Source organism: Pogona vitticeps, chromosome 3, assembly GCF_051106095.1.
Source record: "Pogona vitticeps strain Pit_001003342236 chromosome 3, PviZW2.1, whole genome shotgun sequence".
Classification (NCBI taxonomy): domain Eukaryota; kingdom Metazoa; phylum Chordata; class Lepidosauria; order Squamata; family Agamidae; genus Pogona; species Pogona vitticeps.
The window spans coordinates 65,585,808-65,611,706 of record NC_135785.1 but is presented as its reverse complement, the minus strand read 5'-3'; the positions used below and the strand labels follow the sequence as shown (position 1 = coordinate 65,611,706).

General features: G+C 40.3%; 1 protein-coding gene across 2 annotated transcripts; it reads right to left on the bottom strand.

Moving 5' to 3' along the window:
* Positions 1-1,485: 1,485 nt before the first annotated feature.
* Positions 1,486-24,176, bottom strand: LOC110072001 (inactive pancreatic lipase-related protein 1). Of its 2 annotated transcripts, none has more exons than XM_072995504.2 (13): positions 23,978-24,176; positions 23,779-23,827; positions 20,167-20,321; positions 19,852-19,977; positions 18,518-18,652; positions 16,543-16,651; positions 13,758-13,877; positions 13,552-13,671; positions 11,144-11,262; positions 8,446-8,575; positions 6,838-6,949; positions 3,177-3,341; positions 1,486-1,666 (listed from the first exon to the last, which is right to left on the bottom strand). In XM_072995504.2, the coding sequence occupies exons 1-13, from the start codon at positions 23,993-23,995 to the stop codon at positions 1,603-1,605; spliced, it is 1,422 nt and encodes a 473-aa protein (XP_072851605.2). In that variant the 5' UTR covers positions 23,996-24,176; the 3' UTR covers positions 1,486-1,602. The 2 variants fall into 2 exon arrangements, with proteins under 2 accessions (XP_072851605.2, XP_072851604.2); XM_072995503.2 differs by lacking the exon at positions 3,177-3,341 and adding an exon at positions 2,937-3,104.
* Between the last annotated feature and the right edge of the window lie 1,723 nt (positions 24,177-25,899).

Here is a 25,899-nt window from a genome sequence, read left to right as displayed (position 1 = left end):
ACCGGCAGGGCAGCAGCGTCCTCCTGCAGTTCTCGGGAGGAAGTGAGGTCATCGCCCAGACAAGCCCAACTGCTTCTCCCCCCCCCCGCCACTGCCCCATCCCATCGCTGTCTCTGGGTGTTGCTTGCTCCTAGGAAACCCACACGCTCCTGGGTGGCTGGCCAAGAACTTTGCCTTCCTCACCCTCCCCCCCCTCCATGCAACCTAAAGGGAAAGCAGCAAAGCAGAGGAGAACTCGCTGGCTTGTTTATACAGGTGAATCCAGGAGTTAGAATTCCCCACGGTGCCTGGGATTCGTGTGGCTGGTACAAAGCAAACATGGGGTGTATACACATGTAAAAGAGGGGGAGGGAGAAAGAACAGTGAATTTTCCCGCCCCCCACCTTGTCATTGTCCTGGAGCGATTTGGCCAGAGATGGTATTTGGGGTGAATTTCCTGCTTATTTGCTCCATTGTGCGCGCCCCTCCACTCAGTACGTTTCTCGCGCGCTTTCTGCACACCTTCGGCGCTCCTGCCCCAACTCTGGAGGAGTGAAACCCGGGGATCTTGTGGGATGAGGCAAGCGGATGTTTGGTTACATTGACAATTGTTAGGGGAGGGGACAGAAATCCCACTGGATTTTCCTTTCCATGGATCCTCCTGTTCTCCCCATCCCCATGTGCCCCAAGTTTTTCTTGAGCTCCCTCGTTCCTTTTCCCTTCCCCTCCCTCCGTCCCGCTGTCCCTCCGCTCCTGCCATAGAGGCAGTGGCGCACGCTGCCTTTGAATTGAACTTTTTTTCACCACCGTCAAAGCAAGGGTGGGGTTTGGGGCGGCTTTTTTGGGCTTTGGTCGCTCAGGTCTTCTTAAGCCAGCCACTTGCGAGGGTTGGGGGGCGGCAGCAGCAACAGAATCACCTCTGGATTGGAGCAGACACAGGAGAGAGGCGTGTGCGCCTGGGTGTGTATGCAGGCACATCAGTTGGCTGGCTGGCCACTGCAAAGTCCCAGAGAGGTGTGTTTACCGGAGGTCTCCTCCAGTGCTGAAGAATTACTCGTTTCTTTCCACCTGGGGATGAAACGGCTTGTCGCTCCCTCCAACACGCCCCTCTACAAGCGTGACACGCCCACTTGCAGGCGTGACACGCCCACCTGTGAGCGCGGGGGTGTTCTCACCCCCCCAACCGGTCCGCACACAAAGCCTGCCCCCCCAACCGGTCCGGAGTCCGAAAAACGTTGGGGAGCACTGTCCTAGGTAACAGCATCCATGCAGAAGTTGCTTGTAGAACTGCAAAGTTCAAGTGTCTCTTTGAATTCAAATTCAGATTTAAAAAATCCAAGATCTCTCCCTCAACTGAGTTGTTGTGTCTAATACCTAGAAAATCCGCTCCACATGTGGAATCTTCAAAACCCTAAACCAGGTTGTGTAATTTCTTAATTATTCTAATGAAGAAAGAATGTATGAAGATGTACGGCTCAGGAAGAAATGGAAGAGGAATTACACAGATTGAATAAAATACCATTGAGTGATTCTTTTATTATTTGTAGTCTGCAAATTTGCCTCTTCACAAGAATTACATTTTCAAATTCAGGTCTGTAGAAAAATTCTTCCTATATTCCCAGGTTAGCATGCTGTTAGTGTTTGCAGAACTTCTTCTCTCACTGTTTCACTGCCACAGAAATTGTACCTAAGTATTAAATATATATATGTAAGTATGTATATATGTGTATTACCTCAAATGTTTTAATGTCAGTTTTCTATGCCAATTCAACTTCATGTTCCATTTTTTGCATTATATATTGCCAGAAAATATTATACAGGGAAATTTTTGGCATCTTTCAGATGCTGCACTGTTGCTTTTTGGTTGCCTGGTGATATATTTCCCTCCCACCCAAAATTTTCCCCACTGCCACTTTATACCAATCATAGAATCATAGAACAACAGAGTTGGAAGGGGCCTATAATGCCATCAAGTCCAACCCACTGCTCAGTGCAGGAATCCAAATCAAAGCACATCTGAGAGATGATTGTCCAATATTCTCTTGCTTTTATTATGAGTACAGTGATCATATTCTGTTACTACAATGATCTCTTCAGGTAATTGATTCCATGACCCCACAGAATTTTGGTGCCTTGAAAATATCTCCCAGCCAACATAGCCACTGGCCTTACTAGTTGAGAGATTCTAGAGTTCTAGTCCAAAAGCATGGCTTCTCCAAGATCTAATTCTTTCTTTATTTTATGGAGACTCAGTAGGGCTACCCACATTTACTAATTCTTACACTTTCATCTTATATCAAAATACATCCCAAACAATGTAAACATATACTTAAATTAACTTCACAGAATTAAATGAACAGCACAACCCTACACATCTATTCCACAGTAAGCCCCACTGAGTTCATTAGGGCTTACTGTCAGTTAACTGTGTGTAGCTCAAGATTCCAGTTCAGATTAACCTGCTGTGCAGTAAATCAGACTTTGCACACATACCCCTTCCAGCTCCAGTGAAAATACCTGTGGGCTTTGCCTGTTGGTTGTGTGAACTCCAAAAGTGACAGAGACAAATATGGGATATTCTGTGGTTGTGTTCCCTGGTAGATCAGGAGAAGCCTTAAATCTACAGCATCCATGATGTTAGAGGAAATGAACATCACTGCTAAAATTTGAATACATTATTTGTGTCCCACTGCAATCAATGGAGGAGAATGAGCGGAATTTTCTGCCTAGGTCTCCCCACTATTTACTGGTAGAATTGCTCTGTTAATGCTTTAAGGCTGTTTTTTAAAAGTATTTGTGTTGTCCTGAAACATACTCTTAACCAGTATCTTTCCATTTAAAGAAACTGAAATTCAGAATTGCTGTGATGATAGATTTCCAACATGTATATTTGTATATATTTAATAAATAATCTGTTGGTGGTGTTTTCTTTTAAAAAGTAAATGTATAATACATACACTTTCCCATCTTTTCCATCTTCCACTATGATGTTTGATGCTCCCAATCTAGGCAAAGTTGGGTTTATAATGTTGTTGTTCCAAAGAAATTTGACCTTATTGACTGTTCCAACATCAATTTCTACATCAATTAGTTCGGTATAACTCTGAGCAGGTTTGAGTTTTCCACTTGGGGAAAAAAGAATAGCACACATATATTTATATACATAAGAACAATCTCTTTTAAAAAGTTATACATACACGTGTCCATATTCTCCATCTTGCACCTGAATTCTTGATGCTCCCAGTTTGGGAAGAGTTGGGTTAATGATGTTATTATTCCATAGGAATTTAACCCTTTCTACCGCTCCAATATTTTCTACATCAGTGAAATTGGTGTAGATACTGCCTGGCTGGAGAGTCCCCCTTGAAAAATTAATATATACATATGTAAGTATTGTTCATCCACACTGATATCTCATGCTATGGTGGAGGTTAAAATATGAACAAGCCTTCTTGGTGTTAGCACCCCAGTTGTAGAACTTCCTCCCATCTGAGTACCAGTAGGTTGACAAGCTTAAGTGTGAAAGCCAACAGAAGATTTTCTTCTCCACAGATCTTGAACCTGTTTTCAAATTGCATTGTTTCTGTTGGCCTGTCCTGACAATGGACAGAATATACATTTCACAAAATAAAATTATGCTGCACAAAGGCTAATTGAAATCACCCATTTGCTGGATTTGTAGTCCCAAACCTAACTTTCCCAAGCTCTTTGCTAGCTTCATGGGTTACGGGAAACCACCTCTTAAGGTGCAAGAAGTCACCACTTTGGATTTGCTGGGGGCAGTATTGACATGGAGCCAATTGTTTAAGAAGTAGAGGGAAAAAAATTAATGCATTATCTGTCTGTCTATTCTCTCTCTCTCTATGGACATCCTGTGACTTCCCCACCCTAGGCCTTACATAGGTGCCAAAATGTTATATTTCAAGTGTAGTTTCTGAGAACCTGTCTTATTTAGTCTAGATGAAAATGAATTATTATAGAAATCATTTAGAATATACCTGCTGTTAAATTTATATTGCAGGGATTAAATATGTTTCTCACTAGACTAAATGAACAGCAGGCTGCAAATCGTGTTGTTGTGGATAGCAAGGCTTTTTGCTCAGCCTGTTAAGCCAGCAAAAAGCCAGGACTGAAATGCAAAAGAAATTAGAAAACATAGACAAGCTTTTGGAAGCAGATGCAATTTGACAATGTGAATGATATGAGTTTAAACTATTTATACTATTTGAGATTAACACAACATGTTAATAATGCTATAAACAGCTTTATACTTTAAAAAAATACATGTAACCTCCTTCTCTTTTTTCTCTCCTTAAAAAAACAAACCCAGGATTACAGATGGGGACAACTCACCATTTTGGCAAGTCATCCCACTTCCTGAGTCATCAAAAGTTGATGATTCATGAAGCACAAAGTTGCCCCCATGAAGCAATGAATAATGAAGTTATTCATTGATTTGTGGGGGGTTATAAAAAAAAAACACTAGTCCCCGCCTCCCACTGCCACTCCTCCACTGCTGTGCCTCCGCCCTTAAGCCTGCCTTAAGGGAATCCAAGCTGCCCTTTGCAAAGATGGCAGCTGCAGCTTCCCTGCCCTAAATGAAGCCACAGCCACCATCTTTGCAAAGGAGAGCCAGTCTCCCTTTTTACACATCATGGCTGTGGAGGCCAGATGGAGATCTCGGTGGTGGCAATTACAGTAAGGGGGTGTCCGTGGGGCTGGGGTGGGCTAAGGTAGGGAGAGTAAGGGGGTGGGGCATAGGCTTTGGGGTGGATGGCTGTGGGGTGGGTGGGTGCCTATCAGCCCACCGATCAGCTGATTGGCAGCCAGTAGGCAGAACTTTTTTTTAAATTATGAAGACGAATAAAAATGGGGAAATATTTGTTGATCCATATTCATTGGGACTTAATATCTGACAAATACAGATCAACGAATATTTAACAAATTGGCTATTTTCACTGAGAAAGTCGATCCGTTTTTATATTCGTCCCCATTTCTACCCAAGATCCAAAAGTGGCAGTTTTTGCACCAGGGACCATTTGACCCAAAAAAAAAAAAAAAAAAAAAAAAAAAAAAAAAAAAAAAAAACCAAAACACCCATTCTCAAGATTTTAAAATATATGTGGGTGGCGGCAGAATATAGCAATTTCTGAGCCTAGTGTGGGCGACAGCATTGTCTTAAGAAAAATATGTGGTTGCTGAACTTGCCCACTCATGGCATAATAGATACTTTAAAAAGGATATGGAAAGGCGGTTTTTAAAATTGGGTTATGTACTGTTTTTGAGTTTTGAGAATTAAAAAAAAGTCCCAGGACTGGACTTAAGTACCACATCCAGCCATAACTTGTGATAATAAACTCCTGGTTTCCTTCATGTTAAAGAGCTAATCCTTGTCCTTTCGTTCCCTTAACCATGTGAACAAAACTGCTGCATATACAGCACAGGAAGACCAAGCTACTACTAGCTGGATGTTTAAGCGAATATTATACGATTGTAAGCCACAGGCTAACACTGAGATGTACTGGGATGCGCATGAAATTAAAATATTTAAACTGACAAAATTCAAACTTTATTGCTGAAAAACAGGAAAAGGTGGCTGGGCAATAAAACAGCGGCCGGTGGGGGAGGCAGATTTTAAATGCACTAAAGTTTCAGTAATAGATCTTGGAAAGTTACTATTAACATTGTTTTCTATCTTCTTAACTTCAAGCTCCCAGTAGTCAATTACTGCTATAGTTACATTTTTAACAGTGAACTTTGTTTCCCATTTCTCTGAAGTAACTAGCTTTTAAAGTAATAGTCACTTTAAAAAAAAAAACCATCTGAATGCTACAAGCTGCTGACTTGTGGTACAAAACATACACTCTTTCTATCTACTCTGCTGCTCCCTCAACCCCCACAACAAGGCACAAGCAGCCCCTTTGGGTCCTTTTTAAGGAGAAAGTCGGAATTAAAATATTTTATTTATTTATTTATTTATTTATTTATTTATTTATTTATTTATTTATTTATTTATTTATTTATTTATTTATTTATTTAATTTATACCCCGCCCTTCTAGACCATGTCTACTCAGGGCGGCTTACAACATAAAATATATCAATATAAAATATATATAATCATAAAAAATACAATTACTATATTAGTTTTAAATAAATAAAACAAACAAATAAAAAAATGACACACAGCAGGAGGCAGTAGCTGAACCACTTGCTACTCCTTCTGCACTCCTCAGTGAGGCCACACCCTATGGAAGAAACTAAACTGTGGATGAAATCCTGTTGCTTAGCCTAGCAAGTCACAAGCAGAGTAAGGACATTGGATCTTTGGGGAGCTAGTGCAGTTGTTCCCAATCTTCACTTGGACTTCAGTTCCCAGAAGCCTTTACCACCATCTGTGCTGGCTGGGGTTTTTGGGAGTAGCAGTCCAAGAACACCCAGGTTACCCAAAGTTGGGGACCACTGATTTAGTGAGTCAACTCCTTCATATGTTCCATGGATTCATTGGACCTACTCTAGTTGTTACCTATTGTGCCAGTTGCAGTTAATACTACACAGAAAAGAAACAATTCCTCAGTAAGTTCTATACGTGATAAACTACAATTTTCATTAAGGCAAAGTAAGTTTTCAAGGTTATCCGTAAGATGAAAGATGGTGTAATGTTATGCTATGAACCTACTGTTTAGCCATCTTTAATTTATAAAACTGAGAGTGTTTCCAGTCACCCCGTATATATTTTTTTAAAAGACTGGCAAATCATTTCAAAAACCCAAGAACAAAAGTGCTATTAGAAAAGCAAAAACCGCAAGCAGAAAGAAATATATTTGAATATGTCATTTCCCCAAAGACACTAAACTTACTGGAATATTTGATATTGCTTTGTGTTCCCTCCACTTCCATACAGAGCAATGTTTATATATCCACGGACACTGCTCTTTCCAGACAGTGTGACTGACACTTTGTACCTCCAACCTAGATAACACAAATAAGGAGCATTTGCTTTTAGTTAGTTGAATATTGGATTGCAGCCTAATTCCTTTTTGATAAATATACTGGAAGAGCCCCTCTCTTCAGTGGTTACAATGTTGGCTGATCAGAGAAGGTTTTCCCCAAATGGCTGGAAAATACATTATTTCTGCAAATTAACAAGCTAAATGTATTCTCGAAGGCTTTCACGGCTGGGATCCAATGGTTGTTGTAGGTTTTTCAGGCTGTTTGGCCGTGTTCTGGAGGCTTTTCTTCCTAACGTTTCACCAGTCTCTGTGGCCAGCATCTTCAGAGGACAGGAGTTAGAACTCTGTCTATGTTCTGGTGTAGTGTGTTGGATATTTCAGTATTTGTCACAAATACTGTTCTGGGTTGTGTGTTGGATAGTTGAGTATTTGTCACAAATACTCTACTATTCCACACTCTACACCAGAACACAGACAGAGTTCTAAATTCTGTCCTCTGAAGATGCTGGCCACAGGGACTGGCGAAATGTTAGGAAAACCTCCAGAACATGGCCTAACAGCCTGAAAAACCTACAACTAACAAGCTAAACATTACCAAAATATTCAATATATTAAATTAATGGATTATCGAATCATATAGTTTATCATCAAAATCAGTTTCCTTGATTTACTAATTATAGCAGTAATCTCCCAATTTTTATATGATCTGCGTCATTAACATTGTGATATATTTTTGCTGAATGATGCCGAGTCAGATATCAGTAATAAAATGCCATGAAATTTTCTTTAAAAAAAAGTTGATACTGAAGCACTAACCAAGAGTCTTTTTGCACCTTGAAAAATAACAAGCTTTATCTGGCATATACTATCTCAAACTGTAGCCTCTTTCTTCAGCTGCATATAAAGAAATGAGATGCAGTTCATGATATGCCAAATAAAACCTAGGTAAAGGTAAAGGTTCCCCTTGACATTTAGTCCAGTCATGTCCAACTCTAGGGTGTGGTGCTCATCCCTGTTTCCAAGCCATAGAGCCAGCATTTGTCCATAGACAGTTTCAGTGGTCACATGGCCACAGCGACTAGACACGGAACGTCATTACCTTCCCACCAAGGTGGTACCTGTTTATCTACTTGCATTTTTGCATGCTTTTGAACTGCTAGGTTGGCAGGAGCTGGAGCAAGCGATGGGAGCTCACTCCGTCATGTGGATTCAATCTTACAACTGCTTGTCTTCTGACCTTGCAGCACAAAAGCTTCTGCGGTTTAACCTGCAGTGCCACCACGTCCCTTATAAATAAAACACTTATAAATAAAACCTACCAGTCTTTAAAGTATTACAACAAACTAACATGGCTGCCACTTCTGGAAATCTGTGCAAATATGAAAACGTGGCACCATTACAGAAGATGAGTTTCTAGAATTCATCCTAGCAAATTGTTTCTTAAATAGCAGTAAGTTAAACAGCAGCTGTCAGTTTACTACAAAACAGAAGTTAAAAGCTACATGAAGAACTTACGGGCAAAAACTCTGGCATCGCCGGTATTCAAATAAAGCTTTGTGAAACCAAAGGTGACTCTGTCTTTGAACTGATCTGCATAGTGACCCATTTTAGGACATCCATTACTGGGACATGGGAAACAGTCACCCTGATGAAAAAAAGACATAGGAAGAAACGTGTCTCTTTTCATTATTACCAATGTTTTCACTCATGTTTACTGGACTAATGAAAAGGTATAGTAAATAATGCTATCCTCCCCTAGAGTAAGGATATTTCCCTCTTGAAGGCCCATGCCATGTTATCAAGACACTTCAGAGACAAATTAGTAGCTTTCCAGAGTTAAAGTAACAATAAATGTTCTCTCTTCAGACTCTAGAGTCTTCAGATCCATTCTGAAAGTAAAAACATAAAACCAGTATAGACCCTTTGTTATTTAATTACTTATTGTTTAAAAAATATTCTTCATCTACACCAGTGATTCTTAACCATTGTTACTCGGATGCTTTTGAACTGCAACTCCCAGAAACCCCAGCCAGCACAGTTGGTGGTGAAGGCTTCTGGGAGTTGCAGTCCAAAACTCCTAAGTAACCCAAGGTTAAGAACCAGTGATCTACACGAAGTAACAGTGTCCCTTGATTTGAAAGGGACACAGTTGACTTGACCAGTGTTTGACATGTCCTGTAAGTCCTCAATATGACAGAAGTGTCCCTTTACATATATGTATTTTCCTTTGACATGGAAAAATAGCATTCTAGTACCATTACATTAAGAAGTAGGGAGCCCTTTTCTAGAAAATTATTTCAAAACTATTGCCTATTCATTGATCACATGGTTTCAGCTCCCATTAGAGGTATTCAGCATCATGCTGCCAATTAAATAACCTTACTGACACATTTCCAATTATTCTTTGCTTAACATTCTGCCATCATATCAGTACCACTGTCTTAAAGTGCCTTAAAGTGGGTCAGTTTTCTTGGTTTTCTTGTCTTAATTTCAAATGTGCATGATTCTTCCTGCTCTCGTGTCTGCTTAAATGGCTGATTTGTGACAACTATTGTTTGCCATTACAGTACATGATGGGGGTTTCTAAAAGAAATTGGTGTACCTCCTCTGCACTTAACTGTTGTGATGCATAACTTGTATTGTGGACAAGAAGTTGCCATTTGGACAGAATATGGAGACACAAAATGTCCTATAAGCCAGTGGTCCTCTACCTTTTCTAAACTGTGGGCCGGTTGGGGTGGGTGGGGTCCCTGGGGGCGGGGCAGCCCCATGCATGAGTGGGCAGGGTGTGCTCTTGGGTGGGTGGGACACACACACACATGCACACATGGGTGGGCAGGGCATGCTTGCTAGTGGGTGGGGCACACTTGCACACATGCGCTGATAGGTAGGGTTAACTTGCGGGTGGGTGGGGCATGCTTGTGCACGTGAGGGTTGGCTAGGTGCACACGGGGATGGGCAGGGCACCTGTGCATGCAGGTGGGCAGGCTGTGGATGTGGGTGGATGGGCGTGGGGGAGCGTGCATGCAGGGGGGGCGGTGTCTGCAGCCCAGTCCTGCCAAGGTCACAGCCCAGTATCAGGCTGTGGACTAGGGGTTGGCGACCCCTGCAATAAGCCAAGATATCAAAGAAAGATGCATTTTATTCCCTTATCTATTCAATCTATACGCAGAACATATCATATGGAAAGGCAGACTAGATTCAGATAAAGGAGGAATGAGAACTGGTGGAAGGATCATCAGTAATTTAAGATATGCAGAGGACATCAACTTACTGGCAGAAAGCAGCAATGACTTGAGATGACTGCTAGGAAAAGTGAGGGGTGAAAGTGCTAAACCAGGATTGCAGTTGAACATGAAGATGACAAAAATCATGGCCACAGAAGAACTACACAATCTTAGCACTGACAATGAAGAAATTGAAATAGTTGGAGATTTTGTATTCCTTGGTTCATTCCTTAATGCAAATGAAGAGTGCAGCTAAGAAATCAGAAGAAGAATGAAACTCGAAAGGGCAGCAATGAATGCATTAGAAAAGATCATCAGGTGTAAGGATGTGTCACTGGAGAGCAAGACCACGATCATCCACATTATCATATTTCCATTCACCATGTATAGGTGTGAAAGTTGGATAGTTAAGAAAGCTGACGGGAAAAAATTGATTAGTTTGAAATATGGTGCTGGAGGAGATCTTTTAAGATACCCTCGATTGCCAGAAAGACAAACACATGGGTCCTAGATCAAATCAGGCATGAACTGTCTCTGGAAGCAAAAACTGAAGTAGTCCTATTCAGGGCACATCACTTTGGACAGGATTCTCTGGAAAAGACAATAATGCTGGGAAAGGTGGAGGGCAGGAAGAAAAGAGGAAGACCAAATACAAAATGGATTGACTCCCTAAAGGAAACTACTGTTTGAGTCTTCAAGAGCTGAGCAGGGCTGATGAGGACCAGACATTTTGGAAATCACTCAGTCATGGATTGGCCATAAATTGGAGGCAACTTGACAGCACAACAATGGTTGTGCCAGAACACCCCTGTAAGGCTGAAAACATCATCGGCAGAGGTAATTTTCCAGAAATGAAACACTTCTTAATTCTGTTCCATGGCCCCCAAGGCTATTATGCTTAATCAGCTAGGTGACTACATTCTGTTGCATGTGCACTGAGAAGCGGTACTGTAAAACATTGCTCCTGAGATACATAAATAACATACTGATTCAAATTCGCTGTAAGCAGAACACTGGTAACCCAAAAATCCATCTGGATAGAGGATGCTATCTGAATAATATTTGTAGCTCCTCAAATGATTACAGGCCATAAAGTCACGAGTTCCTGTGAAGAAGAAACTGCTGTTACATAGTGCAGATTATGTACTGTAACTTCAAAAAAAAATCTCTTCTTCATGACAAGTATATGTGCAAAGCACTTAGCTTCTGAGCTAGGTGCGTGGAAAGCACCCTTATGCTTAGTCAGAACTTTGATCCACCTCGCCCATTAATGTTAGCTTTGTGGCAGCAGCATTTCAAGTTTTAAGACAAGGATCTTTCCATGTCCTACCAAATATGGGGTCTGAACCTGAGGCTTTCCGAAAGCAAAGTATATGCTCTGCCACTGAACTAACACTACATTAATTGTTGTGGGAAATGTCATAATATCCTTTGAATGCTGACTTCCTTGTGCTATTGGACATACTCTGCAACTCCATGGGGAAAGAGGAAAAAAAAGGCTTAAATCTGGGATATGCTTGAAATTGATGCCATATATGCCTTACACACCATTAAAAAAAACAACTTGGAAATAGCAGGTCGATTTTAATGTTAATGTCACGATTCTATCTTTTTTGGACAAACTGAAGTGCCATCAATAAACATATTGCTTTAAAAATAACATTTTAATAGTAACATGAACATTTTTGTAGTTGCTTCTAACAAGGACAATTATTTATTCCTATGCCATTTGAAGAAATGATTTGTGCATATAATATCATAGGTGAGATATTCATATCACTTCTGAAGAAATATCAGATCTATAATGAGTGGTTCTCATATTTATCCTAACTGTTCCTCCCCTGCCTCTGAATTCAAAAAACAGCCACTCTGCTAACAGCTTTTTCCCTGTCTTGAATTACTGGCAGTCTGTAGTCAGTTGATGCCTGTTACGGAATGTTAGTTAGCCATGTTTGTCAGTCTGCTGTTTTTTCGATTCACTGTAAGTAAATGAAACACTTTAATTTGTTCTAATATTAATGTCTCAGAGTGCGTTAATGAGAAAAAGAGGTTGACTAATCTAGGGAACTTGTAGCTAATTCTACTCTGTGAATTCCTGCACTTCTGCAGGCCAGCTAAAGGAATTTAACAAAAAAAATTAAAATTCTGCCACATTACCTAGGCCTAGCTCTGCCCAAGCTTCCTGCTCAAAAGGAAACATCCCAGATGGCAGGAACAGAAATTCGGGCTGTCCTCCCAAGATATTCATCAGTGCAATTACTGATTAGCTCCAAGTCACCATAGAACATTTTGATAGCTGAGGCAATCAGTGGAGGCAAATTGCAAGATGATGTTAACCTCTGTTTCTCTGTATAGGTGTCATCTGGACTGATAGCTAAATCTTATTTGAATACTGATGATGTAATCATATCCTCCAGAGCACCTGAGGAAAAACACTAGTTTAAGGAGATGGGCTAAAAGAACCCTGTCTTGTAAGTATAGGAACTGTCATTAGCTCAGGAGGTATAGCCAGGGGACTGTTTGTTGTAATAGCGGGACTGGTCTTTTTCCTGATTTTTAAGAAGGGCTGCTGCATCAGAACAATGCCCATTCCTTGCTCTTTGAGGGCAGCATTTGCTTCCATAGCGCTTGATATCCCATTTTTTAAAAAAGGGGAAATAATTCCCCCCCCCAAAAAAAGGCCCCTTTCCATTCTCTAGAACCCAGAGATATTTTGGCATGGGTTTTTTAAAAAAGAAAAATAGAGGGTTTTTAAGTTCCAAGGATGCTGGGGTCTCTCCAACATGGCAACTTTGCAATGTTGAAAAGGGTGCAAGAGGATTTTCTGGGCCAGTTTTTAAAACCAAATAAATACATTTGGGGTGTGTGGGAGCTACTGAAGGGATATGGGGCTCTAAAAGTCTAATTTTTTTCCCCATCGAAAACTAGCCCTATTCTAGCTCAACATTCCACGGCGGGGGCTTGATAGGAAATTCCAGGAAAATGAGAAGCTGAACATGAAGCAGCAGAACTTCCCATATTGTACACTGCTAGCACTGATATTCAGTTTCTGGCTCTTAGTCATTAGGCATCCACCAAGCTCTAATGACTTGCAGTAAACCTTGCCATGTCGATGATATTTAAAAAAAAAAAACAGCTTGCAAAAGTTGCTTTTTTGGACAACAGCTCCCCGAATCACCCAGCTAGTGGCTGAGGCATTCTGGGAGATATAGACTGCAAAAGTTGCTTCCCTGAGCTTTGGTTTGGAACACATCCTATTACGCTCAGTGGAATACATTCTGATTGTTTTTACACTGACTGTCCCTTAAAAAATGGCATTTGGAGAGGTGTGTGCACCTTGTATCAACATCCATTAAAATGTGTCATTTTTAGAGCCCTTTCTTGTGACGCATACCTTCCCAGATTCCATCAATGTCCACTATTTGTGAAACTGCATTCTTTGAACATCCAGGCATAGTTTCACCTCCATTTGGAAAGAAATCAAGGTGTCCCACAGGGTCACTCATTCCAAAGCCTAGAATATGAATAGCAGAAAAGTCTATGTCAAATTTGAAAGACGTCATAACTATTGCAGCTTGCTATGAACTGCTCTCAGCTTACCCAGGTACGGAATGGTTGGAAGCATATCAGTATGAATCACATCAACAAACGAAGCATCGCTTTTATCCAGTCTGACTTCAATTGGTGTGCCTTGAAAATAGGGTTGAGCAGGATCTAGTCCTATAAAGACATATTTTTAAATACATGGGCTTAAGGAGAAGGTGATGAAGCTTTACAAACTAAGCATATTAAAGTAACAATTATCCTTGGCAAACCTCCTATCAGATCATCCTTACGCTCCTCTTTGGGCGTGCAATTTCCTCTAAACACATTTTTGAGGGCAGTGCAGGATTGCACACATGAGGTTGTCATACATCCAAATTGGTGGCACAATTGTTATTATTTACATCTGAATCTGAAAGCGATTCTGAAAAGAATGTTTTTATCTGAAATGATCCTGACAAGTCTGTTGTCTGCTATCAAGGAAGGTTTCCCCTTCCGCCTACCACTTTTTCCTTCTTATTAAGTGAACCTTGTTATTTTTCTCAGAGAAACCTACAGAGAGAAAGGGACAGAGAGTAAGAAAAAGAAGAAAAATAGTTTAAGAACAGAAAAACTAACAATAGGATGTAATTAACCGAAGGTATCCAAGTAGAAATGCACAGCCTATTCAGCAACAAGCTACCTGCTGCTCATAGAGGAAGCAAAGCAAGGGTGGAAGGAAGAATGAAGAAACCTCTGATTATAGGCTCATGACCTCTGAAAAAAAAAATCAGCAACAGTGTACTATCTGTCCAGACTGGATAGGCTGGTACTGAAATCATACAAGAAGAGGGTTTTGTTTTTGTTTTTTGTTTTTTCTTATTTTTAAAGATCACTATTAATTAAATCTGGGGATAAAATATAGTTGTTCTACTGAAAAGTACTGGGATTAACATGATCTCTAGGAGGTCTGTTAAAAGAAAAGGGACAAGAGATAGCAAATCCATAGAAATGAAGCAAATCTAAAGAAACAGAAGAAAACAAAGAAAGTGACATCTTTGGCCATCCATGTCCCAGAAGAAATCCCCTAACAGCCTATATGTATAAGAATTTCCAGTGCAATGACATTAAAAGGCTATGTTGAGATAAGTAGCTTTTCTTCCAGTGGTTATTGTTCTGCATGTGAATGGTACTACCTTTGCAGGAAGAATGGTTTACTTTTAATGCCATATTGATGAGAAGAGGATTGAGACAGGCTACAGATGGAAGTAACATAACTTTGGAGAATTGGGTGTATTGGATTTTAGCTTAAATTCCCATGAAAAATCTTTGGTGAAACTGTGGCCAGGCCAAGGTGAAAAAAGAACCATGAAAACACCCTAAGGTCTTTATTGCTTGAGAGTGAGGGTGACAACCAAACAACAAGTATGAATGTATCCACTGTATATCACACAGTTGTATTAGTTTGATACCCATTTGCCTATTATGGCTCCATTCTAAAGAATCCTCTGGTTTGTAGTTATATGAGTCAAAGTGCAGAGGGCTGCAAAGTCACCTGAATGCACTGGAAATGGCTTTTAAAAGGAATTTTTTAAGGGAGAAAAAGTGTTTTTAAGGGAGTGACCCTTCTGTCTGCTGGGGAATCATTCCAGCACAGTCCCCCCCCCCCGTCCAAATAGAAGCCCTACAGCTGGACCAAAAACATAACGGGCATGGATTGGGGCCAGGCTGGCGCACATTTTCCCATGAGTTGTGTGATCACCAGAAATAGATTCCACTGGACTGCTCCACAAGTAGTCCAAAGTGTGATCTGTTTCACCATGTGATCACACCCTTAGTTAGAATTCCCTGCTTTATTTCAAAAGATGCACTAGAGTTCACTAGCAGAGAATTCTAGGCACGTTACCAAACTACAAATTCCAGCATTCTGTATGATGTAGGCATGAAAGTTAGTGGTGTCAGTGTGCTGAAAAATGTAGTACAGGTACACCATATGTCAACTAAAAAAAGTGGGTTTTCAGGAAATCTTAAATTACCTGAGGATGCTCACTTTTTAAACTCTTTCGCTTGATGACACAGATATTTTCCCCCATTTACAAGGGCCAAAATCTATCATCCATCATGGATATATCAAACTATATTTTGGGGTGTTCACAACTGACATATCTATCCTTATTGGAAATGGCCAAATCTACTCCATTCCTGGAGGTCTTAATCTTCTTCATCCTAGATTTGCAGAGCAGGAAGGGACCGTATGGATCTCTAAGGTTGTGTTATGTTGGTAGGCTCTAAAACACAATTCTACAAAGGATCATAGCATAAACCAGAGAAGGACAACGTTTAGAGGCACGCATGCCCATCCACGGATCTTGGAGGGTTCCCATGACACCCATTTTTTTTTTAAAAAAGGCCTCTTGTATCCTCAAATAGCCAAAAGTTTATTTGGGTTTGGGGGGGGGCATTAGAGAGAATATGGGGCCTCAGAGATGCTATCCATCACATGACAATTTTTTTTGCCCATATCCTATTGAGAGGAAAAGCAAGTTTCTTTGCTATTTCCCTTTGTTTATTTTTTAAGGTTGGGGTTATGAGATTGTTGGTGGTCACAAGGATGTTGTGGGGGGCGGGGGCGGCGGAATGTATCTGGGTTCCTGAGGGCTGCACGTAACCCACACTACATCCATTCCTGGTGTAAACATCCCTCCAGATATTAAACTGCATTCAAAGTTGTATGTTCATTACATTTTTTAAAAGTAGTATTAGTTATGCCAGTTACATCACCACAACATGGTAGGTAAAATTCCATTTCACAAATACTTGATACAGTACCAAACCTACAGTATGCTTCATTCGATAAGCCTACCTGTTATTCTTCCAATTCCTGGTCTTCTTTTTCCTGCTTCACCAAATAAATGTGCCCCAAGGCTGTGCCCAATTAAATGTACCATGGATGGAGAATAGCCATACTTTGTCTGATAGTAAAAACAATGGTAAAAATGTCAACATAAACATTGGTGGCCATGTGTGTGCTTTACCATTCATACAGCCTGAAGTTCATTCTGTGTTGAATACATTAAAACTGACCTGTTTATGGCAATTTTTCTTTCTTGTGTTTTGAGTGAAACGTGAAATTTAAAGAACTGGAGTATGATATCCAATCAACAGCTTCTTCAGCTATTACTGTAAAGCCACAGCTCCAGTGCAGTCTACGTCTTTCCTAACTAACATCTAAGAAAAATACCTGGTAAAATCCATCTGTCATGAACTTTTGGGACTCTGTGTTATTTGCACTAACAGCAAGACACCGGTGGAAGCCTGATGAAGTGGGTGTCCTGGTCCACAAAAGGTAGTAGACTGTATGATAATTCTTTAGTGGTCTATAAAGGTATCACCCACTGCTGAATTTGTACTGAAATTGATTGTAAACCTGTTTCGATGTGAAGTAATCACAAAAACTGCATCTCCACATGCAGGACTCAGTCAGATGCACTCCCCATAAACAGCTCCAACCTGTTTGTTTGTACATGACCATAATGATTAGCCTGAAGGATTGTGATGTCACAAAAAAAGAGAAGGAGGACGTTGGACTTAAATGCCAGATTAAATAGTAATCATGAATTAGATCCATGTTTCTATGTACAGATACAAAACTGTGACAATCCAGAAAACTGTCAGGAGAAACTAGCCTTCTGAAATTTGGTGTTAAAGGTAAAGGTAAAGGTTCCCCTTGACATTTTTAGTCCAGTCGTGTCCGACTCTAGGGGGCAGTGCTCATCCCATTTTTCAAGCCGTAGAGCCAGCGTTTGTCCAAAGACAGTTTCCGTTGTCACGTGTCCAGCGTGACTAGGGAACACCATTTTACCTTCCCACCAAGATGGTACCTATTTATCTACTCGCATTTACATGCTTTCAAACTGCTAGGCTGGCGAGGAGCTGGGACAAAGCGACGGGAGCTCACTCCATTGTGTGGATTCGATCTTACGACTGCTGGTCTTCTAACCTTGCAGCACAGGCTTCTGCAGTTTAGCCCGCAGTGCCACCACATCCTTTGGTGTTAGCAAAGAGCTTTATGAGTACCACAGACTGCCAGAAAGACAAATAAGTGAGGTCTGGATCAAGCCTGAATCTCAATCAAAAGGTATTATTAAACTAAATGGCTTGGATCCAAGCTACTTAAAAAGACTGCATCTCTTTCTATGAACCTGTCCAAGAATTAAGATAATCAGGGGAAGCCTTTAGCTCAGTCCCTCACTACCTTCACAGGTGCATTTGGTGAGGACACAGGAGAAGGCTTTCTCTGTTGCTGCTGCTAGACTCTGGAACTCCCTCCCACAGGAGGTCAGGCAGGCACCATCTTTACTGTCCTTCTGCAGGCACGCAAAGATCTTTCTCTTTAGGCAGGCTTTTGCTTAGTGACTGGCATCCTGAAGTGGTATAATACTTGTTAAATCCTTTAAAATATATCTATCTATCTATCTATCTATCTATCTATCTATCTATCTATCTATCTATCTATCTATCTATCTATCTATCTATCTATCTATCTATCTATATCTATATCTATATCTATATCTATATCTATATCTATATCTATATCTATATCTATATCTATATATATATATAGTTTTTAGCTTTTAAGTATTGTCTTTTAATTGTAAGCTGCCTTGTGTTCTTATAAGGAGAGAAGTGGGGCAAAAATATTTTAAAACAAACAAACAAATGAGGGTGCACTTTTTGTCCAGTTATTACCAATTGACTTACTCTCTCTCCTTCGGGACACTCCTCTGTTGCTCTAAAACTTAGAATAATTATGTCATAGTGACTGGAAACCCCCTTACCATAAGGACATCTATAAAATATGCCACTTCAGCTCCTATCACACGGATATTATTCGATGCTTGGGTGTACGGACACCTGGCACCCCTTTTCCAATCTACACAGATGCAGTTCACATCTTCCACTTGAAGCATATTCTGATGAAGACCGGGCAAGAACAAAGAGAAGTAAAGATTATTTTTACCCCAGAATGTAGATTTTCTCCATACGTGACATCTACACCTCCCTCACGGTTTGCATTTCGCAGCTATTTTCCCATTGACATGTTTTTGTTGGGGTTTTATTTGCAACCCAACATGCATGTCAAACCCTTAAAGTTTGCTTGACTGGAAGGCATTTTTCTGGGCTTGGGTGGCTGTCAATCTATCCAGCACTAACCAAACCTTCCCTCCTCCGTCTGAATTCAGAGAGCTCCTCCTTTCTGCGAAGTGTTCCTTTTCTCTCTCTCTCGTCTATTGAAATCAATTGTTTGCTTTTTTGCTGTTGGTCAGTTCACAACTGTAAGTAATGAAACATTTTTATTTCGTCCCCTACAAGTGTCTCAGAGTGAGTTATTGAGACCTTAAGTCCAAGTAAATGAGAAAGGGTTGCATTACCTGGGGAACTTGTAGCTATTCTCTTCTGTGAGTACTCTTCTGTACTTCTACTGTGTGGCAGCTAAAGCAATTTACCATACTTTATAACTAGAAAGCCCAGAGAAAGGTTGCTGTAAATTAGAACTGGATTGATGACATGTAATTATTAAGTGGTATGGTATAGTGGATAGAGTGACAGACCAGGACTCTGGAGACCAAGGGTTGAATCCCTGCTCAACCACCAAAACTCACTGGGGGAGTGGAACTGGTAAAACCACTACTGAAATATCTCACTTTGAAAGCCCTATTAAGGTCTCTATAAGTCACTTCTGAATTAATGGCAACAATAATTGATTAAGAGCCTGCCAATGACATACCAAGTGCTTGAATCTGCTTAGAATTGGGATAGCCAATTTTGGTGAGTGTGGGAGCCAATTTTTCCTTAGTGGGACCTGCCACAGGCTGTACTGTACATACAGCCCACCACAACCATACTGCAGAAATTCAGCTGCTGTTAGAAGTATTTCTGTGTGACAGATGTGGCTTCATTATAAGGCACTGGATCCTATGATCTTCAGGAACCAAAGAATCTTATACTGTCTCTCCAGGAGTATAGTGCTTTACTGGCAAACTAAAATCTCAATTTCATAATTCAAGGTAATTTTTTATTTTGAAAAGAAAGTTTCTTAACATATGGTGTACTGAGTATAGATAAATTAATTTCAGAACTACTCTATTAATATTATTACATAGTACTGTACCTTGCACATATCTGACAGCCAGTTTTCCTCACCCTTGTCTATAAATCCATGCGTAATAAAGCGAGTTATCTTGCTTGCATCAAAGTTTGATTGACTAATAGTTGCTGGACTAGTGGCCTTGATTTCCTGTAAAAGATATATAAACATTAAAAGCTTTATTCTCTGTGCCGTACACCTTTAGACCACACAATTTAATAATCTGCACATCACAAATATTCATTTTCATATCTTTGTATATAAATAGTTATCTTCAGTTCTGACCACTCTCTTCAGTACACAAGGAAAACTTGCAGCAATTAACCAGAGTAATCATACCTCAAAGCTATCAGGGTGTTCTCGAGTATAGAGAAGGAAACGAGTGTTTAGTTTTTCTGGTGACCAGGGTAATTTTGAAATGGGTCGCAGTAGAGTTCCACTCCATGGCGCGTCATCTGTAAAGCAGCCCAGGGGCTCATAACAGACTTCTTTTCCTGTAATCGGGACCAAATGATCAAGATATCAGCAATCAAAGTAATGAAAAAGGCAATGTTCTGTCTTTCATCTCAACTCTGGCAGGGATACAGAAGGACGCAAGGCCAATGCTGTCAACATTACAAGGCACACTTTCAAATTCTTCATCTCTTTTGCCACTGGGGAATAGTTGAAAGAAGCCTTTTTCTAGACTACATTATATCCGCAGATATAGTTCATGAGACAGAGCAGAGGAAACATTTTGGACTATCAGAAAAAGACATGGAGAAGTGAGATGATTTTTGCTGGGTGGGGAACTAACCATGGCCAGTCTAACATTTCTTTATTAGTTTGAGTCAAACAGACAAAACAATGCAACACAGCAAAATAGTGACCTGCCTATTCCATTACATCCACTGCCAACTGGATTGGCAGTGGATGTTTTTTTCCAAAATTGGAGATCATCCTTCACAATGCCTAGAGGCAGCTTAACAAGCCTAGGGGGAGCTGACACACAGCTCTCTCTGCAACACCCTGCTGCTACATCTCAGCAAATGCCTTCCAACACAACAGCTGTAATGGCGGGGCACCCATGAAGTCAGATGACTTTTATGTGGCCTCAGCTATGTCTACTTCTCCCTGGGGACAAACATGAAAGAAAATTTGAGAAAATGTTTGCTTGCTTGCTTGTACACCACTCCCCATTAGTGATGAAGCACTACTCTGGTTTACAAACCAAACCAAGATAAAACTAAAACTGTTTAAAACCAGTATAGCAACTAACCAATAAAACTAGATGGTGCTAAAGCAACAAAACTGGACAAAAGTCAGTCTAGAGATGGAACAATTATACAATTTCTGCCTTTTGGCAGCAGGAGGAGAGTGACATTTCCCACATTACAGCTGAAAAAATTAAACTTGGAATTCCAAAGAAAATATCATTGTGTGCATATAATCCCAAAACAGAGGGGGCAAGGAGCTTCATATTTATACCATGCTTTGGAAAGAACTAGGAGTAACCTTCCCATATACCTTTTCCACAGCTTCCCACAGCTCCTAAACTGCGATTTTGACTACTATTGCCAAGATTGCCCTATTTATAATGAAAAATGTCTCTAATTTAAATATTTAAATAATGAAAATAAGGGGAATTTCTATTTACTTTATACTGAATGAATAATTGTAGACTTTCTCTTTCATAAAAAACAACTCCAGAATCCACCATGTATGCATCCACATGCCTGCTCTCTCCCCACCACTATCTTTTTGAAAAAGATTTGAAACCCCAGAGGGAAAGTGGCTCAGCACAGAAATCCTTTGAAGCAACCAATGGTTCCTGTTGTTTTGTTTCAAATTAACCCATAGCAACATTCTGCTACACATTTGTAATTAGCAGGACCGGAATCCCACATTGACATGTGACCAATGCTCCTAAACTCCCCCTTCTTTTGAGGCACTCCATCTTAACACATACTAATAGCATACATTCATGCCATACATTCTACACATGTGCTACTAAAGCTAAAACACTACCATCCACACACACCACAGAGATATCAAAAGACTTAGAAGAATTCCAATAAAAACATCAGTGGGGTCTGGGATCTCCCACCTTTGCAAAACCAGCCCAGTGATGACTGACCACAGAAAACTGAGCTGCAATTAGTGAAACAAAACTGAAATACAGGAAAATGGCATTGCTGGCTGGAAGCAGGACCAGGAATACTTCACACTACAACATGGCAATATTTTCTCAAAGTCTTTCGTGGCTGGGATCTGATGGTTCTTGTGGGTTTTTCAGGCACTTTGGCAGTGTTCTGAAGGTTGTTCTTCCTAACGTTTCACCAGTCTCTGCGGCCGGCATCTTCAGAGGACAGGAGTCAGAACTCTGTTTGTGCTCTGGTGCAGTTTGTTTGGATAGTTGAGTATTTATAGCTGTGGGATCAGCTTTTTTCAGTGCTGGGAGCCGGGCTTTGTTGAGTTTTAAACTTTCTTCTTTTTTGCAGGTGTTTGTGGATTTCAATGGCTTCCCTGTGCAATCTAACATAATGATTGCTGGGGTTGTCCAGTACTTCAGTATTTTGAAATAGAATTTCATGTCCAACTTGTTTTAGGGCATGTTCAGCTACTGCTAATTTTTCCAGTTGCTTTAGTCTGCAGTGTCTCTCATGTTCTTTGATTCTGGTGTGGATGCTGCATTTTGTGGTTCCAATATATACCTGGCCACAACTACAAGGTATCTGGTATACTCCTGCAGTGGTGAGGGGGTCCCTTTTGTCCTTTGCTGACTGTAACATTTGTTGTATTTTTGTGGTGGGCTTGAATACTGTTTGTAGGTTGTGTTTTTTCAAAAGTTTCCCCATGCGGTCCGTGACCCCTTTGATGTATGGCAGAAATACTTTATTTGTGGCTAGCTGTTTTTCCTCTTCAGTTTGGTGTTGTTTTCTTGGTTTGATGGCTCTTGTGATTTCATTTTTGGAGTAGCCATTTGCCTGTAGGGCCCAATTCAGATGACTGAGTTTGGTGATAAGAAATTGAGCTTCACAGTTCCAATTTGCGTGGTCTACCAGTGTTTTGATTATGCCTCTTTTTTTTCTGTGGGTGGTGGTTGGAGTTTTTGTGTAGCCAGCTATATATTGGAACCACAAAATGCAGCATCCACACCAGAATCAAAGAACATGAGGGTAGCTCATGTCAGTAGCTCAACATGCCCTAAAACAAGCTGAACATAAAATTCTACTTCAAAATACTGAAGTACTGGACAACACCAGCAATCATGATGTTGGACTGCACAGGGAAGCCATTGAAATCCACAAACATCAGCAGAGCTTCAACAAAAAAGAAGAACGTTTAAAACTCAACAAAACCTGGCTCCCAGCACTGAAAAACTACAGCCTGCAAAAGGTTAACGAACTCTACCCAGCCGAAAGGACTATTGATCACTGCACACAAAAGACCAGGTAACGACACCCATCAGTCACAGTGACAGATAATCTCTCCCTCTTATCACAACAATACACCCACAACCAAAAACACACCAATCACCACAATCATCCATCTCCTGAAAAGGACAAAAGCTGATCCCACAGCTATAAATACTCAATTATCCAAACAAACTGCACCAGAGCACAGAGTTCTGCCTCCTGTCCTCTGAAGATGCCGGCCACAGAGACTAGCAAAATATTAGGAAGAACAACCTTCAGAACATGGCCAAAGAACCTTGAAAAACCCACAACAACCATGGCAATATTTATTTTTGTTATTACAGCGAGGGTGTCTCACTGACCAGGGTGAAATGATGTCTTACCCCATATTTTGGGTCTACCCCTTTCTCCATTTGCATCCTAGTAGCTTTCTGCAGCATTCCCCTTTTCAACTTCCTTTTTCTGACACTTCACCTCCAACAAAAACATTCTCGCAAACAAAACATTTATTTAGGGTCCATATGTGTTGCAATGGTAAATTAACACAGCTCACCTCTAGCTCCATTGAGTAGTAAAAGTGTGATGGTCCACAAGGCAAGGGTCTAGAATAGAATTTTCAAAAGAAAGAAGAAAGATTGGTGATATTCCAGCTCCTGTCTATGTGTATCTATTCTGTATTCATCTCAGTCTTTTAGAATAGCAATAGTATACATTAAAATACACCATTTGCAGAATGTACTAATGTGACTTACTGCTTGGTGTTTCCTCATCTCTGCCAATGACAGCTAACAAGCCACCCACAACCTTTTTATGAACTGAAATATCCTTGAAGGTTGTTCTGGAAAGAAACATGGCATATAAAGATAGAAACTGATATGTGTATTCTTGATTAGTTTATCAAAAAACACGTAAAGCATAGATAGCATATCATACGTAAAATGGAAACTGGGTGAAAAGGTAGTGTTGTGGAATTCTGCATGACTATGAAATCAAGATATAAGCTTTGCTTGCGAAAATGAGCAGCTTATGCTTTTCTTTGAAGCTGCCATTTATGTTTACAATAATTGTAAAGGTAATTAAATTTCATACACTGCTAGAAACCCGCAACACCACCTATGGAAAGTAGGGTTATTAGTTTGTATACGTAAATGGAGAAAAAATACACAATCATTTATTTTATTTTATTTCTAAAAAGCAACTTAAGTTGCAATTCCATGCATTTTTCCTGGGGCCTTTGTTCCACTGAATTCAATATATCATACTAAGAAAATATGGATAGGATGGAAAAAAAAATTTTTAAATCCAAAGCAGATTTCTAGTATCCTGCAACCTTTTAATTCACTGCGAAAAATTTAAACTTTCCTATTCAGAGGCAGGACACAAGAGAAATTGTTCTCACATCCTGCTGAAATGTTGATTATTGTGGTATGTGCAATTAATTTATTTCCCACCTATGATGATAGGGTGTGCTTTTTAAAGGAACATGACATTCAAAGAGTGGTTCACCATTGCACCAAGTGGGGATTTGAACACAGGACATCTGAGTCCTACTCCAACACTCTGTCCTGAAATTGAGAGGTCCATACCCATCAAGTTTTTCTTCTTCAGGAGATTCAATTTCACATGTCTGGTTTAGCACGTTTTCCTAAATTCACAAGAAATGTCCCTGGAATCACATTTCACGGCAGGATTTGGTATATCGCAATTGCTAAATGTGGAAAAGAATACAAGGACACCACCTGTATATAAATGTCTGAAGCTGCCAAGTGATAAAACAGAGATTGTTTTAAGGCCAACCAGCTGTTTTTGGTTTTCTGTCAGGGTCTTATTCCATCTGCTTTTTAGCAAAGACAAAAGAACTTCAAAGATCTGATGTATAAAGCTGACCTATAGCCTTTTAAATTTAATCTTCTCACTTCAGAAGTTGTTGCTGCTGTAGCTGCTGCTGCTGGTAAGTCTGTCACTGAATAATAACAACCAATTCCAGTTTGCCACCAACTCTCATTGGAGATCCACACCCAGTCCTCCAAAGACTCTGTGTCTTTTCGAAATCTTTTAATCTTAGAGCCTGGGAGAATTTGGATCATGTTCTTCTCTTCAGTGTGATCTCTCTTATCTCTCACTTGAACAAACCTTCTATTCATACTGGGAATGTTTACCCTCTTGTGAGAAGTATCCAGACAGGTCTTTGCATTGCTGGTTTACCTGTGAATAAGGAGGTGACAGCGATGGTGCAGCAAGCTCATGGAGTAGTGCTGATGGGGTAAAGTTTGGAGAGATGGAAGGGAGGTAAGCCCCCTTTTTCTTGCCTTTCAGCTCAGCTGGGACACAGCAACACATCAATGCCTCTACCTAGCATGGTGCACATAATACCGCCAATGTATCTCATTTATCTAGAATAGCAATGCATCAGCAGGGTAATTTTTTTTTTTTTTTAAAAGTGGCAGACAAAGTGAAAATAAAGGGGAGTTTCCTGTCATCCATTAAAATGTCACAACCCATGGAATATGTCACAGGGTTGTCGCCTTAGATAACACCACCCACAGCTACATTTGGGTGCAAACTAAAAATCCACACAGGCTACACAACGAGATAACTAGGAGCGTACCAAATCATACCAAAAAAAGCAGGAGTCCTAAGGCTGCGCCAGAAAGGGGTCAAACAGTTCTAAAAA